The sequence below is a fragment of the Toxorhynchites rutilus genome, chromosome 3, assembly GCF_029784135.1.
Source record: "Toxorhynchites rutilus septentrionalis strain SRP chromosome 3, ASM2978413v1, whole genome shotgun sequence".
Lineage (NCBI taxonomy): Eukaryota > Metazoa > Arthropoda > Insecta > Diptera > Culicidae > Toxorhynchites > Toxorhynchites rutilus.
Window position 1 is genome coordinate 272,162,028 of NC_073746.1, and position 19,468 is coordinate 272,181,495.

At 38.3% G+C, this 19,468-nt stretch overlaps 2 protein-coding genes across 9 annotated transcripts in view; both read left to right on the forward strand.

Annotated features, from left to right (window-relative positions):
• LOC129780098 (dopamine D2-like receptor) overlaps positions 1-19,468 on the forward strand; it is a 542,669-nt gene that overhangs the window by 2,142 nt on the left and 521,059 nt on the right. The gene's annotated exons all lie outside the window — the stretch shown is intronic.
• On the forward strand, positions 9,721-16,079 carry LOC129780100 (uncharacterized). Of its 2 annotated transcripts, XM_055788036.1 has the most exons (3): positions 9,721-9,964; positions 14,313-15,522; positions 15,620-16,079. In XM_055788036.1, the coding sequence occupies exons 1-3, from the start codon at positions 9,948-9,950 to the stop codon at positions 15,659-15,661; spliced, it is 1,269 nt and encodes a 422-aa protein (XP_055644011.1). In that variant the 5' UTR covers positions 9,721-9,947; the 3' UTR covers positions 15,662-16,079. The 2 variants fall into 2 exon arrangements, with proteins under 2 accessions (XP_055644011.1, XP_055644010.1); XM_055788035.1 differs by having other exon boundaries at positions 14,313-16,079.

A 19,468-nucleotide genomic window follows, 5' to 3' on the forward strand; every position in this document is an offset into this window, starting at 1 on the left:
GCATTTTCATTCAATAGAATCTTTTACGTTTTGATTCGTTCAGGTTTCACTGTTAGTTTGCACAAAGAAATCAAGAGTGAGCAGATATTAATTTTGAAAACACATGAGTGAATTCCTCAATTTGCCTTTACGGATTTGGAAATAAAATTATTATTAATTTTCTAAGGATACGAACAATTGTATCGACGCTGACGGAGAATTAGGATTATGTGCGTCATGTGGAGGGAATTGTTAACCCAAGGTGTGTATATATGCTAAAGGTGGGATGGTGTCGTCAATAAGTGCGCGAGGGGAAACGGTATAAATATACAGAGGACTGTGGAAAGGGATTTGACTGCAAATAGAGATGTCTAAATTTTTCGTTTATTTGATTGTCGATTAATCGTGGGGTCATTTTTAAATATTCGATTCATTCTAAAAATTGTCTTTCAGTATTCGATTAATCGAGCGAATATTTATTTCTTGTAATCAAAAAGAACATACATTTATAATAAACAAATATGATGTCATAATTTTAAAAGTTACATTAAATATAATTTTGAAATAAACATGGTGCAGAATAATGGTTTTTGGATGGAATTGTATTCCAGTATATTGATAAATTTACCATTTCATGATTTTTTGAGGACGATTGAAAAAATAGCACACCATGAAAATGATGCACAATATTTTTATTGTACCAACAAAACATTTTTTCTGTTCAAAATTACCTGTTCTTCGAATGTTGTTGAAATAGCTGATTTGTTTGAATATTTCTGCTTGGTCCCTATAGCTACTACAGGGAAACTTCGATATAACGTACCCTCGTTATATCGATATAACGATATAACGTACACATTTCCAAAGTGTAAAGGAAAATTTTTTTCAATGTGTTTTTTTTCTGATAGAACAATGAATTACCTGTAATGTGATGCTAAAACAAGTTTTGTACCTTCAATAAATTCCGAAATACAGCTGGTTTTGTGATTCTGGATTCTAAATGAATCAAGCTTTAATCAACAGGACGAAGGAAAACATCATGAGAAAGGCTGGCTTCGTCTTCTGATTGAAGTTATTCATTAACTTTACTAAAACAGCAACACAATAATGTATTAAAGACTGCGTTATTATGCTTCGATATAACGTACAATTCGATACAACGTACAATTTTGAAATTGAAATGTACGTTATATCGAAGTTTACCCGTAGTTCAAAAGAAGTATATTCATAGAATCATTGACCACTAGTATGGTATTTTTTCCTTGGCACTCTGAATTTGAATACTACTTTTTAAGAACGGGGGACCACCTTCTTCAAATCTGCATTTTACTCCTGCAGACCCTGAATTGTTCTTCCCAGCCTCGTCCACCACCAGGGAATCATTGGTTTAGCATATTCGATGAATTTCAACGAAACACCATGATGGTTAACACTCCTATACTCGCGCATAGGTCTGAGAGACTGAGAAATCAAAAATTCGTTCATTTCTCAGAATACATCAACACTACGACATTGCGATTCTCTCTAGCTTCGTCATTCGATGTTCGTCATCGTTTGGTGTATCGTATGAGTTGGTACGAAGGGGACGTATATCACTTTTTCACCACTTTCGGTCTGAGACACCGACGCGAGTATAGGAGTAACTTTTTTGGACAAGTGACTTCTTCCCTATTTTAGAATATTGTTTAATGAAATGTATAAATTAATGTCAGTGGCGTGGAATATTCATTAAATATAATGCATAATATAATTTTCGGACTATTCTTATTTGATTTTAGTCTTTTTTGTCACCGGATTGAACGGATTCATATTCATTTTAGATTCATGTTGTACACTAAATACAATGGTCACACATATACACACTTGTGAAAGAATTGCACTTGCGGAAGAATTGTAAACTGTAAACTATAAATTATTCGGTGGTTTTTACAGTTACAGCTTCAGTTTTTTTCTATCTATTTTTTCTATTTTCTATTTTTCTACAATATTGACGATAAAACAAGTCGCAGGAAGATCCTAGAAATTCTTTTATATCATCTTTTATGCCCCATCAAAATAAACAGGCATTAAGTTTCTGTTAACCAAGGACACAGAAACAATGAATATTAGATATAAGAAAACTTGAAATTCCAGAACCCTTATCATCTGGTAAGTATCTGGAAGGTCGTTATACATTATTCTCTTCAAAAAAGACCCAAAAAACACGCTACAACTGTATGAAATGTAACATATATGTTCGTCTCGAGCATGCAGTTATGGTAGGTTCTGATTCTTTTACTAATGAAATCTAAATCGATTAATACGTTTTTATGTTATTTCATAGATCTCTATACTTTTATGAATTATATTCAGTTGCTTACTTTCAATTAATAACAGGAGAAAAGTCGAATTTCGTTATTTGTGTTGGAGTATCAAAAATTACTATGTTTTGAAGAGGCTGAATTAGATGGATATTAAAACTGAATGAAGATTGAGAAAACATATTTTCCGGACATTTTTCATTCAATTATATCCTCTTATTCAAAAAAATACCAATAAAGCTAAAAAAATATACAATAGCAATATTACAGAGAAGTTCAACTGACGGTCTGTGACACCGTGCGCGTGTATATGTGTCATGATTTTGTACGCGAGTACAGGAGGGTTAAACAAATTTTGCACTGTATTTTTTGAAAAAATGGTTCCCTTTTTCATTAATCGCGATTACTTTGATAATTATGTATTTGTTTTTTTGGCACCATAAGCAATAATACCAACCTTGCCGATATGCCTCACAGTAATATCCCATCTTGTATTCATATACACGCACGTTACGAATCGTAAAGCATCGCCCTATTGACACACCAACAGCAACGAAGGAGTGATTCGGTCTAGCAGAGCGCGTTGGGTGATTCCTCGGTAATGGATGTCGCACAGTATTCATATTATTCTTATTTATTCATATTTTTCATTATTCGATACAAAATTACTCGATTAAAATTGCAGGTATTCGATTATTTGAATCAATCGAATGATTAACCGACGTCTCTAACTGCAAAACGCGTAGAAAATATTTCCATCACCAACCGACACCGAGAGTCGATTTGTTCTCTTGAGCTGAAACATAAAATAAGATTATTAATATAACAAACCTAACTTTAACCGTAAAAGACTTACCTTTCAACTTTTCAATGCTCTTATTGCCACCAAAATAATTCCACACACAAGAAGCAAAAAAAAATATATATTGCAAAATGTTGCTGATTGAAAATCCAAGATGATTGAAAGGCCTTTCTCATAAGTCGCGGTACCGTATTGTGTTTATCGTGGTATTTCATATCATACTTAAAGTTAACTCACACATATAAGATTGTTAGCAGAGTCACAGTTTTTTGTTCATAATTTCGTAAATTTGAACCCTTTCATCCATTTGTTTTTTCTTACACAATTGAGCTCGGTGAAGAAACAAACTAAAAAGTGATAATTATTACAAAGGTTTTTGTGTGAATTTGTCTCTTGGGAAAACTTGATTAACATTTCGTGCATTGGTGTAGCCATTGATAAGCACCACCTGCTGTTGAAAAAATTGAAAGGCATGAAAGACTCAACATAATTGACACGAATTTTGAATGAAATTACTCCACCAGAGTCGAAATCTTTCATCCACTTTTTTAGTGAGTTTGATTTTTGCAGGAAAGACAGACCTGGAAACGGGTTTAAATTAATACATTCCACCGATTTTAAGCAAATAAAGAACAAAACAAATAGAGTTTCTGCCCAATAGCGTGCACTCACATGTTTACATAAATTTGTTTACAAAACAAGCAGCTATTCTATTATGTTATTAAGGGGGTAGTACATTACGAACCTCACTACAACCAACGAGAATATTAATTACTGTGATTAATCTGATATCACAATTTTATTAGGTACTAGCTGACCCGGCAAACTTCGTCCGGCCCAAAATTTGTTTTTTTGTTATCAATACCTTCAAACATTCACGTTTTTTTTGCTAAGCGTAAGTTTATTAGTCCAATCGTAGAACTTTTCATTGATTGATCTTCTAATCGACCCCGTTGAATTTACTTTTTACTTAAAAATTCCTAGTACTTCTACCAAAACTCATCATTACAATATTAGATTATTTCTAGACACAATTCTCAACCACTTGCAAATTACATGTTTCTCCGTTATTTGGAACAAATGTTTGATACAGAAAATATTATAGATCAAAGACAGACCCCTCCTCTCATCTCGCCTTAGAAAGGGGGAAGGAGTGTCTATTCACCATAGAAACATTTCAGAAACAAATCTTCACATGCCAAATTTGGCCCCATTTGCATGATTAGTTTTCGAGTTATGCAGAAATTTGTTTTTCATTTGTATGACAACCCACCCTAAGAAAGGGAGGAGGAGTATCTAACCACCGTAGAATCACTCATTGCACTCTAAAACCTCCACATGCCAAATTTGGTTTCGTTTGTTTGATTAATTCTCGAGTAATGCAGAAATTTGTGTTTCATTTGTATGGCAGCGTAATTTTTCTCCATGGTGTTATAACTATTATATGTTTGTGCCACCACAACCATTATTCCAAATCGCCTAATGGTAAGCAAAATCGCCTAATGGTAACCATTTCAACCGAAATTTGGGCAACGCGGAAGAACTACTAATGTGAGCGTGTGCGAGAACACTCATGCGCTCTCCACCAGCATGAAAGTCGACAATCTGTATCATTTCATCATGTTCCATCTTGTAGTTGTTTGATGGGGCAAATCAAATGACAAAACGATTTTATTCGCAATAGGTCACAATATCAAGTCTTCGAATAGATGTTGACCGATTGATGATAGGAGCAAGACTGGTAAAAAAATTAGCTTTACACTCAGGCTGTGTGCAATATTTCCTCTCTCCGTAGAACGCAGAACATTGCATTTGGATTCCGAGCGTGCGATTAAGATGCGCTTGATTCGCAGTTATATATTTCAATTGTGCTTGTTTGCTATAAAGGGTGTGTCACATCAAATTGCATCACGGAAAAAACGCTGTAGAAATTTAATTTTTAGGAATTATATCTTCAGCTTTCGCTTATAATCAGATAAGAGTGTATAGATCACGTTGACCATGTATCACTGTCAATTTTTCGTAAATTTGGAAAAATGTCGTCGAACGAAAAAGAACGTCGTGAATTAATCCTGTGCACTAACTTCGAGAATCCGGAGTTGTCACATCGGGACATCGGTAAGATGCTGGGAATCGTCCAATCCACGGTCAGCAGTGTACTAAACGATATTTCGAGAACCTAACCATCGACCGGAAGGTGAAGAACGGCAAAAATGGATGCTCCGTCAGTGAAAAAGATCACAAGCGCGTAGTTAAGCAGTTTAGACGTGATCCGAGAAGTTCGGTCCGGGATGTCGCCAATAAGCTGAATTTGTCAAGTTCATTCGTCCAGCGGACCAAGCAGCGGGAGGGCCTGCGTACATACAAGGTTCAGAAGGCTCCTAACCGCGACGAAAGGCAAAACATGGTGGGGAAGACGCGAGCCCGGAAGCTGTACACCGAAATGCTGACGAAGCCGCATTGCCTGGTAATGGACGACGAAACCTACGTCAAAGCGGACTTTCGTCAGCTGCCGGGCCTGTTGTTCTTCTCCGCAGAGGACAAATTCAGCGTTCCGGAGGAGATTCGCAAGCAGAAACTATCCAAGTTTGCCAAAAAGTACATGGTGTGGCAAGCGATCTGCTCTTGCGGAAAGCGGAGCGCCCCCTTCGTGATGACCGGCACGGTAAACGGGCAGGTTTACCTTAAGGAGTGCCTACAGAAGCGCTTACTACCACTATTGAAGCAGCACGAGGGCCCGACCATCTTCTGGCCGGATCTCGCTTCGTGCCACTATTCAAAGGACGTGTTGGAGTGGTACGAAGCCAACGGGGTCACCTTCGTGCCAAAGGAAATGAACCCGCCCAACGCGCCGGATCTTCGCCTAATAGAGAAATAATGGGCGATTATGAAGCAGGCCCTCCGGAAGAACCCAAAAGTTGTCAAATCGGAGGCGGACTTCAAGAGAAAATGGATTTCAGTTCAAAAAAAACTACAACCTGACGTTGTACAGAACCTTATGGACGGGGTAAAGAGGAAGGTGCGAGCATACGGGCGTGAGCTCGAAGTATGAATAAAAAGAAAATGCCAAAAGTTGTTTAATAGTTATTATTTTACTGTCTAAAATTTTCAAAAGGATCGGTCTACTGGGCGAATTTCTACAGCGTTTTTTCCGTGATGCAATTTGATGTGACACACCCTTTATTAGTTTGAACTGTTCGATAATCGGTGTGCGAATCATCAAATTCTGCTCGCCGTAAGTTGTAAATTTTTGCCCCAGGCGAACAGAAGTAGAAAATTATACTGCTGGTTTCTTTGTTGTGACATCGTTTCGAAGAAGCAGTGAGCCGTCTATTCGTTGGAGTTCCTCTCTCTTTGAGTCATTTTTGATGCTAACATTATAAATGTCATTCGCTTTTATCAATGTAAGGAACCCCTTAAGAGTTGTGATATGAAATTGAAACACACATAAAAATACTTGAGGGAATGCCATTAATAGAAGCCGTTGACTGAGCGTTGGCTGGAACCAGACTATGTGCTAGAAATCGCCATAGAGGAGCTTAAGTTGCAATATCTCCTCTCTTCACTTATATTTATGAATATTGTAACTCACAGATGCATAAGTAGAACCTTATTGACAGTAACGTAACCTGTTTTCTGATTTGGTATTACGGGCTAAATTTAATTGCAACCACTCAGGCATTATCAGGGTTATGATTGAACCGAATTTGGGTTTCCTCGGTCGAAATTGTTTGTGCAGCGGCCGGTGAACGGAACGAGCTTAGGCGCTTAGCCTGTTTCGGTAGAATAATGTTTAAATCCGTGGTTTGAATAGTTTCTATAATTTTCTTCCCTTTTAAAATTATAATAGATATTGTAAAGAACAAAACAGTTTAAATTTTAAGTGATGTGTTCATAAATTGGCTAAGAGGAAGCAAAGGTATATGCAGCTACAAACTCTTTTTTCCTGTACTGCTTTATTGTTTGGCAAGCCTGTTCATTAGGTGGATTGTGTAGAACCTTGCTGGCAGATTCATACCGAACGCCCCACCGTTACTCGGTGCATCCACAGTATCCCACGGTGCACGCCAAACGCATTACGAACTTGTAAAAGTGCTACCAATCGCACATTATCCGTACTCCAGCATGTAGGTACGTACTCCCTGCGCGTAGGTACGATAATTCTAGTGACATTGCCTTGATCACTAGGCTGACCAAACGTATCGTTTTTAATGAGACAGTACCGTTTTTTCGACCTATTTTGATTGTCCCGTCTTTTTATCAATCTGTACCGTATTGTGAATATAAAGTATAGAATACAAAAATATTTATTCGCAAATCCGAACAAGTTCAAAGATTTATAAGCTATGGAAACATGTTTTTGGGTCAATAAGTTACAAGCATAACTCGTAGGGGTTTTACATTTCGAAGGAATTGTTTGTCATGTCACTCCGACCAGCGGGTTAAGAGATATTAACACTTCAAAATACCTGATAAATTAAATAAATTATTTATGAGAGCCGCTTTTGTAGGTGGTGTATTTTTGTGTACGTTTTTTACATTGATGTGAGAATTTCAGAGAATTCCGAGATTATCGTGTTTATGGTGGAATATCCACGGTTAACTTTGGCTACCGATGCGTTCAAAGTGACAAAATAACGCAACCCATATTGACCAAATTCCAAATTAAACCCATACCAAATTCGCTCTTCTCAGTTCCACCAAACATATTTTACATATACAGCGATTCTATGAAAATTAATAGACAAAAAAGCACCAATTCTGGTCAAATCCTCTATATTTATTCGTTTTCGAAAAAACTCGATTATCCTGAGACTCGATTATCCGGAATTTTAGAAATTGGAATTTTGGTTTTAATTTTTTTATCAAAAATTTTGAATAATTTGTTAATATACTTTATAACTATGATTATTTAAACAAAATTGAACGTTGTTGGGTAGAGGAGGAGGCTGGAGTAGGGGTTTTTCCATACAACTAGTTTCGATTATCCGTAGTAGATTTATATACTGAATACATTGATTAAATATTCAAACATACCTAATATCATAATTTAATGAAACATGGATGAACATAGCTAACATGAGCAGGGTTCGTTTAGTATGTTTAAATTCGGTTATACATTGTATCATATATACTATGATCATTCGAATAATGGACTTAATCATTTTAATCATGGACTTAGTAAGGAAAAGGAAAAGTTGGTGTAGGAGTGTTGTGATTGTTGCAAAGAATACAAAATTGTGATTGTTGCAAAGAATAAAAAATCCACATACTTAGAAGACATAGTCCTGACCTAACTCAACTATCTTTCTCTAAATCTAGTTGCATTTCCGCCAAAACTTTATCCATTATATAAAATCGTTATCAGAGATTTTCCCCAATTGCAGAGAATGTGTTACTTTGTAACACAGAACACATATTAGGATCCATTTCCATGTATAACTATTGTTTTAAAAGATTGCTTATTTGACCCGAAAATTCATTATCATTTTCACTTCAGAGAAATGAGACATGAAGCTCTATTAAGGCGGGATTCCACCTATTCGATTTGATGCATGCTACAAGTAAATGCTTCTTGCTCATTGGAGTGTATCATTTTACGCTATAATTGGTATTGTTGAGCGATGTTGCCCTTATCCAATGGCTTGCGGATCGGTGCGGCGTGTGTAGCACGACAATGTTGGACAACTACGTCATTTATTGACGATTGTCATAACTCACCGGAATAATGGAGCAACAACATTATCTATCTATATATATAAAAATGGAGTGATGTCTGTCTGTCTGTCTGATTCTTATAGACTCGGAAACGACTGAACCGATCGACATGAAAATTGGTATGTAGGGGTTTTTGGGGCCGGGGAAGGTTTTCGTGATATTTTGAGACCCCTCCCCCCTCTCTAAGGGGGGGCTGCCATACAAATGAAACACAAATTTCTGCATTACTCGGAAATTAACCAAGCAAACGAAACCAAAGTTGGCATGTAAAAGTTTTAGGGTGCAATAAATGTTTCTATGATGGTTAGACAGTCCTTCCCCCACTCAAAGGGGTGGCTGCCATACAAATGAAACACAAATTTCTGCATTACTCGAGAATTAATCAAGCAAATGAAACCAAATTTGGCATGTGGAGGTTTTAGGATGCAATAAATGTTTCTATGGTGTTAAGATACTCCTTCCCCCTCTCTTAGAGGGGGCTGCCGTACAAATGAAACACAAATTTTTGCATTACCCGAGAATTAATCAAGCAAATTAAACCAAATCAGGCATATGGAAACTTTAGGGTGCAATGAATGTTTCTATGGTGGTTAGATACCCCTCCCCCCTCTCTTAGGGGTGGCTGCCATACAAATAAAACACAAATTTCTGCATTACTCGAGAATTAATCAAGTAAATGGACGGGACGAAGTTTGCCGGGTTAGCTAGTTGATTATAAAAACCATAACATCAAGACATATGTTGGAGCAGTGCGCGATCGCACATTACTGTGTAGTGGCTGAGGTGGAAACAAAATTTAAAAAAAACGTGCAAGTATCATATCCATCGTTACGGAACCGTTTGGTACATCACGCCACTCGGGTCCGCCAACCTACGGTCGACAACGTGGAGCGTGCAGCGTCAGCAGTATGCGGTCATAAGAGGGCCGCGAGCGCATGGCTCGCCCTCTTTTTCGCTGTGCAGTTCTTGTGGAGCACCGGTGGTGCCGTGTGATTAGTGATAAGTGAATAAATTGTTGAAAGTAGTTAGTTTTTAAAAGTGTTTGCATATCACGATTCCCATAAGTGGTGTCAGAAGTGGGATCGTGAGGTGTTAAAATAGTGGAAGATCCCGCCGCACGAGTAACCAGCCGTCGAAGGATCACCCGGATGCTGCAAACACAACCGTAAGTGAATTACTTTTCAACATCTAAAACTCTATTATCAATCATGCCGGAAACAAGAGCCAGTGAACTTGAAGCACTCAAAACAGAGCTTGAACAGCTCCGAGCATTGGTAGTGGCCAGGGAGGGCAACAAATATGCCATCCCCGACCCTATTAAAAATATGTCGGAATTTTCCGGAAATAAAAAGGAATTGGCAAGTTGGCTCAAGGAAGTCAACGAGCTTTACGAAATGTTTAAAATAAAAGGCGAGAACGGGCAACCCGACTCGCTTAGCTCGATATATTTGCGGGCAATAAAAAATAAAATCAAAGGGGACGCTCGCGTGATATTATGCGCAAATGGTGATCCCGATACCATTCACGGTATCAAATCGGTTCTCATCGAACAATATGGGGACCAGAAGGACTTCGCCACTAATTTGTCGGCGATGTTCCATTTGAAGAAAGGAGATAAGAATCATTTGAGATTCTTTAATGAAATCAAAGAAATTAACACTAGGCTAAAAGCCAATCTATCCTCGAACCCGTTATCGGCTCGAGAGGTAGTTGATGTGATAACAATCACACGATATTTGGACAACATCGGAGAGCCCCTGGCCTCCATTATCAGGCAATCGAAACCAAAATCTTTAGAAGAGGCATACCAGGCTGTATGCACTAATCAAAACGCGGAAAGTAGAACGAAACCCGCAAAACAAATTTTCAAACAGCACAGTAACCCTAGTAGCAGTGGTTCTGGTGGCTATAATAATAACAACAACAGCAACAGCTCTTACAGAGCATATGCCAAAGAAACGAACGCAAAAACTGCATTCAAACGACCGATTCAGCAATTTAAACCGCGCGTGGAACATAACACCAACGAGGTTGACGTGGATAGTGATGATGATGATGACGATGATGACAATAACGCGACCGAGTGCGAAGTGCAAAATACACGCGAAGTAAATTTTCACAGAGGAGAGGAAGACCAGACAATAACTTGAACAATTTCATTCCTTACATTCGCTACCGATCTAACAAGGGAATCTTAAAATTCTTGATAGACACAGGTGCGAACAAATCGTATATGAATCCAGAACATGTGGCAAACGCAAAAGTGACTGATCAGCCAGCCATCGTCACGAACAAAAATGGAAAATTTATTTTGGATAAAGTGGTGCACGCGAATCTTTTTCCGAAAGATGTCAACAGAGCACTACCATTTCATGTGTTTAAATTTCATAAATTTTTTGACGGGCTCATAGGGTACGAAAACTTAGCAGCCTTGAAAGCCGTGATCAATACAGATAAACACGAGTTGATTATTGGGAAATCTACGTACCAATTTTACCGGTATTTCCCTTCTTCCATGAATTTTCACGAAAATTTCGAAACTTTCATGAAAATTCCAACTTTACAAGACGGAACGTTTCTAATCTAAGATGAGCTTAACATTACTGCAAATGTTTCAGTCCAACCGGGACTTTACTTGGCAAAGAATAATAGTGCGATGGTTCATGTACATTCAAAAGGCCTACCGAAGCCTATATTGTCGAAACCATTCGAAAATAAAGACTTTCTTATAAAAACCGATAATCCAAAAGAGAATTTGAATTTCCCTGCGGATCATCTAAATAAAGGGGAGGTCAAACTTCTTGCAAAGACCTTACAGCCATTCAAAAGCATCTTCTTCCAGGAAGGTCAAAAACTTGCCTTTACACATCAAGTAAAGCATAGAATAGAGACCACCGATAACAAGCCAATACACCAAAAGACATATAAATATCCGTACCATCTAAGAGAAATAGTGAGTGAACAAATCCAAAAGATGTTGGATACAGGCATTATTAGAGAGTCTTCATCTGCCTGGACTTCTCCTATTTGGGTCGTACCTAAGAAGGTCGACAACTCAGGTGCGAAAAAGTACCGCATAGTGGTAGATTACAGAAAATTAAATAAAATCACACCGTCTGATCGGTATCCAATACCGGAAATCAGCGAAATTTTGGATCGTCTAGGAAATGCGCAGTATTTCTCTGTGCTCGACCTGGCCAGCGGGTTCCACCAAATAGAGGTAGACCCAGCTGACATCCCAAAAACGGCGTTTAACGTCGATCATGGGAAATACGAATTTGTGCGGATGCCGTTCGGATTGAAGAATGCGCCCGCAACATTCCAACGCCTGATGGATTCGGTATTACGGAAACATTTAGGTATTAGATGTTTCGTCTATATGGACGACATCATAATTTTTTCCAGCTCTTTGGAAGAGCACATGAAAGACATTCAAAAGGTTTTAAAAACTCTAAAGGAAGCAAACCTTAGAGTTCAGTGTGACAAGTCGGAATTCCTTCGTAAAGAAGTTGAATTCCTCGGTCACGTGGTTACTACGGAAGGGGTTAAACCTAATCCCAAGAAGGTTGAAGCAGTGAAAAACTGGCCTCTTCCGAAAACCCCGAAGGAACTAAAATCCTTCCTTGGAACAATTTCATACTATAGAAGATTCATTCCCGACTTTGCTAAAATCGCAAAGCCGATGACAAGTGTGCTTCGTGGAAAAACCAAATCCATAGAAATTACTCCGGAATATGAAAAAGCCTTTACTGAATTGAAAAATATAATGAGTTCGGATCTCTTATTGCACTACCCCAATTTTGACGAGCCGTTCGTTTTGACTACGGACGCGTCAAACTTTGCGATCGGGGCGGTCCTCACACAGATAGTGAATGGAGGTGAAAAACCCATTGCCTATCTATCAAGAACATTGACAAAGGCGGAAGAGAAATATTCTGCCACCGCCAAGGAACTGTTAGCTATCTATTTTGCAGCTAAAAAGTTCCGGCCATATCTGTATGGTAGGCAGTTTACCATATACACAGATCATGAGCCTCTTACTAAGGAAATCAAGTTAACAGATGCTACAGGACGAGTGACTCGCCAACGGCTATACCTGGAGCAATTCGATTTCCAGTTGGTTTACAAAAAAGGAAAACAAAATGTAGTGGCCGATGGTTTATCCCGGATACCACGAGCTGACGAATCTGAACTAAATATTCAAACCGTTTTGCAAAACGAGCTTTATGAAAATGACCCGATATATGGACCAGAAATAATTAACAAGTTTAGGAATCAGCTGATAATTAATGTGTCAAACGATCCTAGAAAATCGGCTCACATATTTTATTCTATATTTTCAGGTTACAGCAGGCATACTTTCAACCGTGGAGAATATTCCGAAGATGAAATCCGAAACATTCTTAAAAGTTATCTTTCCCCGACCATATCCAATGGTATATTCGCTCCCCTAGAGATTGCACAATTGTGTTCTAAAATAATGAAAGATCAATTCAAAGGCATGAAAGTACAATTTTGCAATCTAAAACTCCCTGATCTTATTTCTAAAACTGATCAAGAGGAATTTATTCGTAAGAGCCATAATTTTAACCACAGAAGTTGGAAGCTCACATACGAGGAGATTCGTCAGTCAGTTTTCTTCCCCGATATGATTACGAAGATCAAATCATTCGCAAAAAATTGTGAGGACTGCAAGTTCGCGAAATACGAACGACGTCCCTTCAAAATTCCAATAACTCGAAGAGCATATGACAAACCATTAGAGAACATTTTCATTGACGTATACGTCAAGGAGGGTGAAAAATTCCTTACCCTTGTTGACGCATTTTCCAAATTTGCCCAAATTTTCAAAATCCAGAATGAAACGGCGGATGAGCTGATCGAAGTAATTACAAAATACTTTAAAATTTTCGGCCTACCAAAAACTATAACATGTGATCAAGCCACATCTTTCAGAAGCTCAAAATTCAAAACCTTTCTCCAAAATCAAAATATTGATATACACTTTGCCAGTACTAGTAACAGCAATGGCATTGTCGAGAGATACCACAACACGCTTTTAGAAATGTACATGTCAAACAGGAGAAAACTTGAAGAACTAACCTTATACGAAGGGCTCTCCATAGTAACTGCCCTATATAACGATACCAAACATTCAACTACGAAATTAAGACCTAGGGATATAATTTTTGGAAATTCTCATTCATTGAACCCGGAGGATATAAATACACAGAAAGCAAAAATAATACTAACTGCCAGGGAAAATATTGCGTTAGAAGCGAGGACACACAATCAGAAAAATGAAAGTCAAAACAATAAAGAATATGAAAACCTCACCATCAGTGAAGCTTTAGTAAAAGGGAAAGGAAAGCCGACCCCTTACACCAATAGATTTAGGCCAATTAAAATCCAAAGTCAAACCAGCAAAACTGTAACAGATGAAAAGGCTATCAAAATTCACAAATTAGATATGAAAAGAGCTAACTAAAACAACACTTTATATTTTCTTGCAGAATACTGTGGCTCCTTACGCTGGTAGGGATGGCCACTTCAGACTTGAGAATTCATACCCTGGATCAGAGTCCGATCATTATAGTTCCGTTAGGACCCGCTAAAATAAGCACTAGTTCTCTGCGAATTGTGCACCCCATAAACTTGACCTCAATTGGAACAATTGTAGAAAACTTTAACGCCGTTTCTATGGAGAGATTGTCGAATCAAACGCCTTTTAAGTCAATAGTTAAAGCAAAATTAGACAAAATAAACTTGAGTTACAACCGAATAAAACCACTACGTAGGAGAAAACGATGGGAATCTCTCGGAAAGGCCTGGAAATACGTATCGGGAAGCCCTGATGCAGACGACCTTAAGATTATAAATTCGTCATTAAATTCATTAATTAGCGAGAATAACAAGCAAATAAGAATCAATAGTGCTTTCGATTCACGAATGAGCAACATTACAAAAGCAATTAACGTCATACTGGAAAATGAGGAAAATGTAATACATTCCTTAGAGGGCTTTGATGTATTAGAATTAATATTCAAAATTGATGAGCTATTATACTACTTAGACATAATCGAAGAGGCGATCACACTAGCGAGACGGAGTATCCCAAGCAGCCGCATCATTCACCTCGACGAATTGGAAACCATTCATCATTCCCTCATTAATGACGGTTTCGGGCTTAACTCGGTCGATAGCATACTTAGTACTGCCAATGCCTACGCAGTATTAAACAACGAAATTTTCATGTACATACTGAAGATACCCAGGATCAAAAATGTACAGTACACCCTCAACTTCATTGAACCAGTCATTGTAGATCACCACAGAGTCCACCTACAAACACAGTTTTATTTGAAAGGACAGAAATCATTCATGTTAAAAAGCGCTTGTTCCAAAACCAACGCCATGTTTATATGTTCCTCAACGGATCTAGAACCTTTGACGGGTTGTATGCAACAATTGGTCTCCGGAAATACAGCAGAGTGTCCCATAGAACGCACCTACGGAAACAAAACTATTCGGAAAATCAATGATGGCAATATAGTCGTCAATGCAATCAAGGTAACACTTTCGTCAAACTGTTCAGTCACCCAACGCACTCTACAGGGGTCGTTCCTAATCCAATACTCAAACTGTACACTGAAATTGGATGACGAGGAATATGTCAACACAAACATGGAGATACAGCCGTTCATACCTACCACGGGATTGAAGGTAAATCCAACCAAACTGTTTAACCACATTCCGTTGGAACATTTACAGGAGTTACATATGGAACAGCGTAACCATATCACACACCTTAACCTGACAGCCGAAAACCTCCATTGGAAACTTCATTTCCTGGGATGGATAGCATCCGTAATCTCATCAACTTTACTAATCTGCATACTGGGTTCATCCATAATCATCGTTTTGAAATTCGCCGCCTGGAAGACACTCCTTACCAACAGCAAACCAGAAGTCATCGAACAGGATACCATCGCATCAACCGAGGCCCATCCCGAGTCCAGAGAGGTACCGCTGATACTTCAGCAGTAGACGAAAGCCGAGGACGTCTTTCAGCTAAGGGGGAAGCCGTTACGGAACCGTTTGGTACATCACGCCACTCGGGTCCGCCAACCTACGGTCGACAACGTGGAGCGTGCAGCGTCAGCAGTATGCGGTCATAAGAGGGCCGCGAGCGCATGGCTCGCCCTCTTTTTCGCTGTGCAGTTCTTGTGGAGCACCGGTGGTGCCGTGTGATTAGTGATAAGTGAATAAATTGTTGAAAGTAGTTAGTTTTTAAAAGTGTTTGCATATCACGATTCCCATAAGTCATTGTTGTTTACGTTTAACTTGTAGCATGTATCATGTTGAATAGGTCGAATTCCGCCTTTAGTCTTTGTCGAATTGTGTGGCAAGGTTGTCCCATTTGCACAACCCAACTGGATTTGAGCCGAAGGGATTATAGAATGCAATATTGCTATCCCTTCGGGTTATTCTTACTCAATCGGATTGAAGAACATAGGAGAATAAGTGATCAGAAGACGGATCTAGAATTTCAGAGGAAACAACGCTACCGATTTCCTCAGAGCGTATTTACAAACCAACGTTAAAAATGTGCATATGAGGTAATCCTCGCTTTGCAATATCAAACACCCAGCAATGTCTGGCACCGAATACGTGAAATATGATAATGTAGCTCATTAAAGACTTATTTTTTTGTGTGAATACACGTGCTGTAATTAGGGATTGCATTACCGTGCTAAAATTTCAATAACCGGTTATTCGGTAATGATCATTTCATTACCGGTAAAACCGGTAAAACAATGCTTTGAAACAAAACCATTTTCTTGAAGAAACGGCTTTTATTGATGATTAGTTTACAAGAAAACATTTTGCAGGATTTTGCAACTTAGTTTGTTGTTTGAATTAATACTAAGGGACACAAATAATGTTAATTATGTCGTCTTCTAATCTAAATCGGATCTCATTAGGGGAAATCAGGGTAAAACCGACACTTTAAGGATTTCCACATATTTCCAAGACCTGCCATGTTCCTCCGACTTTAAATCGTTACAGAACCTCTCTTCAACTATTCATGAACTATTTTACAGTATATATTGATTATTTTTTGAGTAGAACTCGTATTTTGATAGAATACAAAAACTGATGTTTTTAGGTGAAATAAATGAGAGTGCGGGTAAAATCGACACCCTGTCGAGTTGAAACCTTTAGAGAAACGAATGTAAACTTGTTACAATAAGCAGATGATGAGCAAATTCCTACTCCTGGTCCGGAGTAAACACGAGAATTTTGATTCCAGCTTGGGTGAGCAACCACGGGGGTTGTGCCGATGAGCGTTGAAGCTCTTCCAGGCTTTTTTGTTGAAACAAAATTGATACCTTAGATTGCCGCAATCGTCAAGTTTTTCCTCGATGCTCAACAGATTCTGCATCTTCCAGTGGGTTTTTTCCCTCCTGTTATCCAACTACTGAGCCAATACTATAATCGTCAAATTTAATCAAATCACGAACGCTTTAAAATGCCTGCTTGTTCAATGCAGTCCGTGAAATTTGATAGAAGACGCCGAAGTCATCATTAATTGTGCCACGACCACGAGCAGTATGTAGATAGCTGTTCTAGCATAAATTGCAATCCGACGTCAGTTTCATAAAGGGTGCAGTTCTTCCGACATAGCAGTTCAACAGCGACCAGAACTGGTTCGAGGGCATCGAGTATCGAGATCGAGCAGCTATTTTTGAACAGTAGGTCGGAGGTCATAGAATCGGCGCAACACTGCCAGTAGGATTTTTCGATCTATTTAGATTCTAGAGTAATATTTCAAAGCGGCATAAAGGCGAATATTATTTATGGTGTAAAAATTAAAATTACCGAAATTATCGGGTATCGATTGTAAAGTTACCGGTAATTCGGTAATGTAAAATGGCCCGGTATTACCGGTAAAACCGGTTAACAATCCCTAGCTGTAACGTCATGACAATGCATGCGTTTTGGCCTGGCAATAGCAAAGGCTGTGTCGGTTTTGCTCATGACAGCGTCTTGCAAGTGAATGTATTCTTCTTCACGCCGCTTCTGTTGATTCGGTCGAATGAATCGCAGTCTTTCGCTCTCTACCTTTGGATGAATGTCGATCATGAACTGTTGACATAGCTCACGTAGAGTGATGTTGTCCTGTTCACGTTGAATCATTATACGATACACATAAAAATTCACACATTATTTGTTTCGTATCCGTTAACCATATGTTAATAAATATTAATCCGAAATGGGTAATGACGTTCATAATAAATGAAGTTTCTGTGGCGGGATCTCGTTTTTTACAGTTTGTGCAATATCCGTGTTGTCCCTTCAGAATGGCCAGTGGATTTTCGTTAAGGAGATTCCTTGTGACTTGCACTGTGGTCACACGTATTGTAGTGCTGGTCACTACGTTGAGACGGCAATCCTAGCGGTCCCATATTCATTTTGTAATTTATAATATAAAAATTTTAAATAAAACTTATTTTGCTAACGTATTCGGTGCCGCCTCGTTCATCCCTTATACTATAGTTGTGTCCAAGGTATCGTAGCTACTCAGCATCGTGACTATCATTTTATCTTTACACGCTAATTAACCTTTGTTCACACTCAATATCGTCATCTACCGAGATTCGTATTATTTCGTGAACAAGTTCACTAGGATTCCTTTGGAAAAAGACGGGTGGGTAATGTCGGGGACATAACCGGAGTGACGTAGGACTATACAAAGGAGACAGCTTTTGCTAAATATAAATTTTAAATATATTGTTTTATTTTCTTCTCCTACGTGAATACCTACCTATCGACCTGAAACATGGATTAGTTTACTGTTTACTCTTTATGAACATGTTGGCGGTTCTGAAAAGAACCTTTTGTGTTGTGTTTTTGCTTTTTTTTACAAACTTTCTCAATTTTTCCTCACTATCTCATAGATGATTCTTGATTTTTTTCTGAAGGCTTTGTACTTATTAAATGTTCAACGCCGGGCATCTGTTGGCGTATGCACATATCGTACAATCAAAATGATGGCTGTGATAGGGAATGCATAGGTGGTCATCAGCTCGTTCACCATAATATATTTCACTATTGAGCACATTACCGTACCTTAAGCTGTGGTTTCGGAGATGAATGAATTGTAAGATTTGTAGTCTCCGCAAACAAAGTAAATAAAAATGAAAAAGAACTGAGGTTTTGGAGACGTACTCTACGATCTGTCGAGAAATAAACGAGCTATAAGCATTCTGAAAAACCAACAGTAAATACAGGGACGGATGACCTTCGGATTAAAGTCCTTTAAAATAAGAACAGAGCAGCAGGAAATACATAGCTCATCATGTTGCTCCTTAGTTATGTTTCTATACAATGCAGATGTAACGTCAGTCAATTTTCAACATCAGTTATCAACCAAAGAAAACAGTTCTTGCTACCGAGAAAATTCGTTAATGCCATCCTGCATACAATGTGTTGTAGTTTGAAGCCACTTTTAATTCGGAAACCATGCATGGGTTTGTGAAAACTGAATGATCAATCAGTTTATATTATATGTCATATTATGTCACTTTAGAATGCATTGGTATTGTGAAAACTTTTAATAAGTCTTCTTTGAAAGGTTTAATGGCCCTGAAAAGTGCCGTGTCTT